Genomic DNA, 1,137 nt, shown 5'->3' with positions numbered 1-1,137 from the left:
TTACTGGAATCCTGAAATGAAGGTCCTTGAGGGGCTGTACAGAATGGCATTGCTGGCAACGCCAGTTGCTTCCACTCATGGCTCTATAGTTATTTAAGTGACGGCTTAGGCTCTGCTCTCTAGAACTATTTTCAGGAGTGGGGGATTGTAGTCTTGAGATGTTTGTTTCACATTGAATTGTGACATTTCTTTTCCCCTTTTTCCACCCCCCAGAAGAAAAATTTGCCCAAGCGGTGTGTTTTTTGCTTGTAGACCTGTATATATTAACCTACCAAGCTGAAAAAGCATTGCATCTTCTCGCTGTGCTAGAAAAAATGATTTCACAGGGTAACAATAACAAAAATGGGAAGAATGAGGTAAGTGTTTTGAGGTAATAAACTAAAATGTAATATATGGCACATTTTTTATTATTAAATATGTCAATAGTTTTATTGAAATATAATCCACATACAAAAAAGTTACCATTTTAAAGTGTTCAGTTAATGGTTTACTCACAGATTTGTAAACCATCATTATTATCTAAATTCCAAAACATTTTCACCACCCTAGAAAAGAAACCCTGTACTTCTAAACAGCCATTCCTTTCTTTTTTTTTTTTTTATTACAAAGTTTATTTTTACATCATTTTGCACATTTTTTTTCCATCTTGATTGTAATCCCTGCGGGTTTCCCATCACCAAATCACCCCTGTGCCACCACCATAATCCACAGCACTTCCCTCACCACCCCCCCCCCATTTTTGATCCCATTCCCCACTCCACCCCCACAAAATGTATACAAAATGTCTCTGGTATATGGCTGTTCATTATTCTTATTATTTTCTCGCCTGGTCCATTATACTATAGGAGTAATTTTTCAATTCAAACTCTTCAACAAAAGTGAGAACGATAGCCAACATTTATTAAATGCTAACTTGATTCCAGATTCCATATAAGTGCCTTTTGTGTCTTTTATCATATAATCTTCACATTTAGTCCTTGAGGTCAGTCCTTACTATGGCAGTTTTATTACTAGGATTTGAGGAGAGCCTTAAAAATTTTAATTCATGCACTAGCTGGATTTGAACCAGATTCCTGAATCTGTTTGTGTAACCTCCTCAGTCTTTATAAATGTATGCCGTTGCATTCCATTATTACT

The 1,137-nt window shown here is 36.1% G+C and overlaps 1 protein-coding gene across 2 annotated transcripts in view; it reads left to right on the top strand.

Annotated features, from left to right (window-relative positions):
- CNOT10 (CCR4-NOT transcription complex, subunit 10) overlaps positions 1 to 1,137 on the top strand; it is a 47,158-nt gene that overhangs the window by 15,602 nt on the left and 30,419 nt on the right. For both annotated transcript variants that reach the window (XM_012720510.1, XM_004676348.2), the window contains one exon: positions 214 to 356. In XM_012720510.1, coding sequence (XP_012575964.1) covers positions 214 to 356 — 143 coding nt within the window. The remainder of the gene's footprint in view (positions 1 to 213; positions 357 to 1,137) is intronic.

The sequence above is a fragment of the Condylura cristata genome, unplaced genomic scaffold, assembly GCF_000260355.1.
Source record: "Condylura cristata isolate star-nosed mole 26May11 unplaced genomic scaffold, ConCri1.0 scaffold00004, whole genome shotgun sequence".
NCBI lineage: Eukaryota > Metazoa > Chordata > Mammalia > Eulipotyphla > Talpidae > Condylura > Condylura cristata.
The sequence above is the reverse complement of the archived record's forward strand: the minus strand, read 5'-3'. Positions and strand labels throughout refer to the sequence as shown.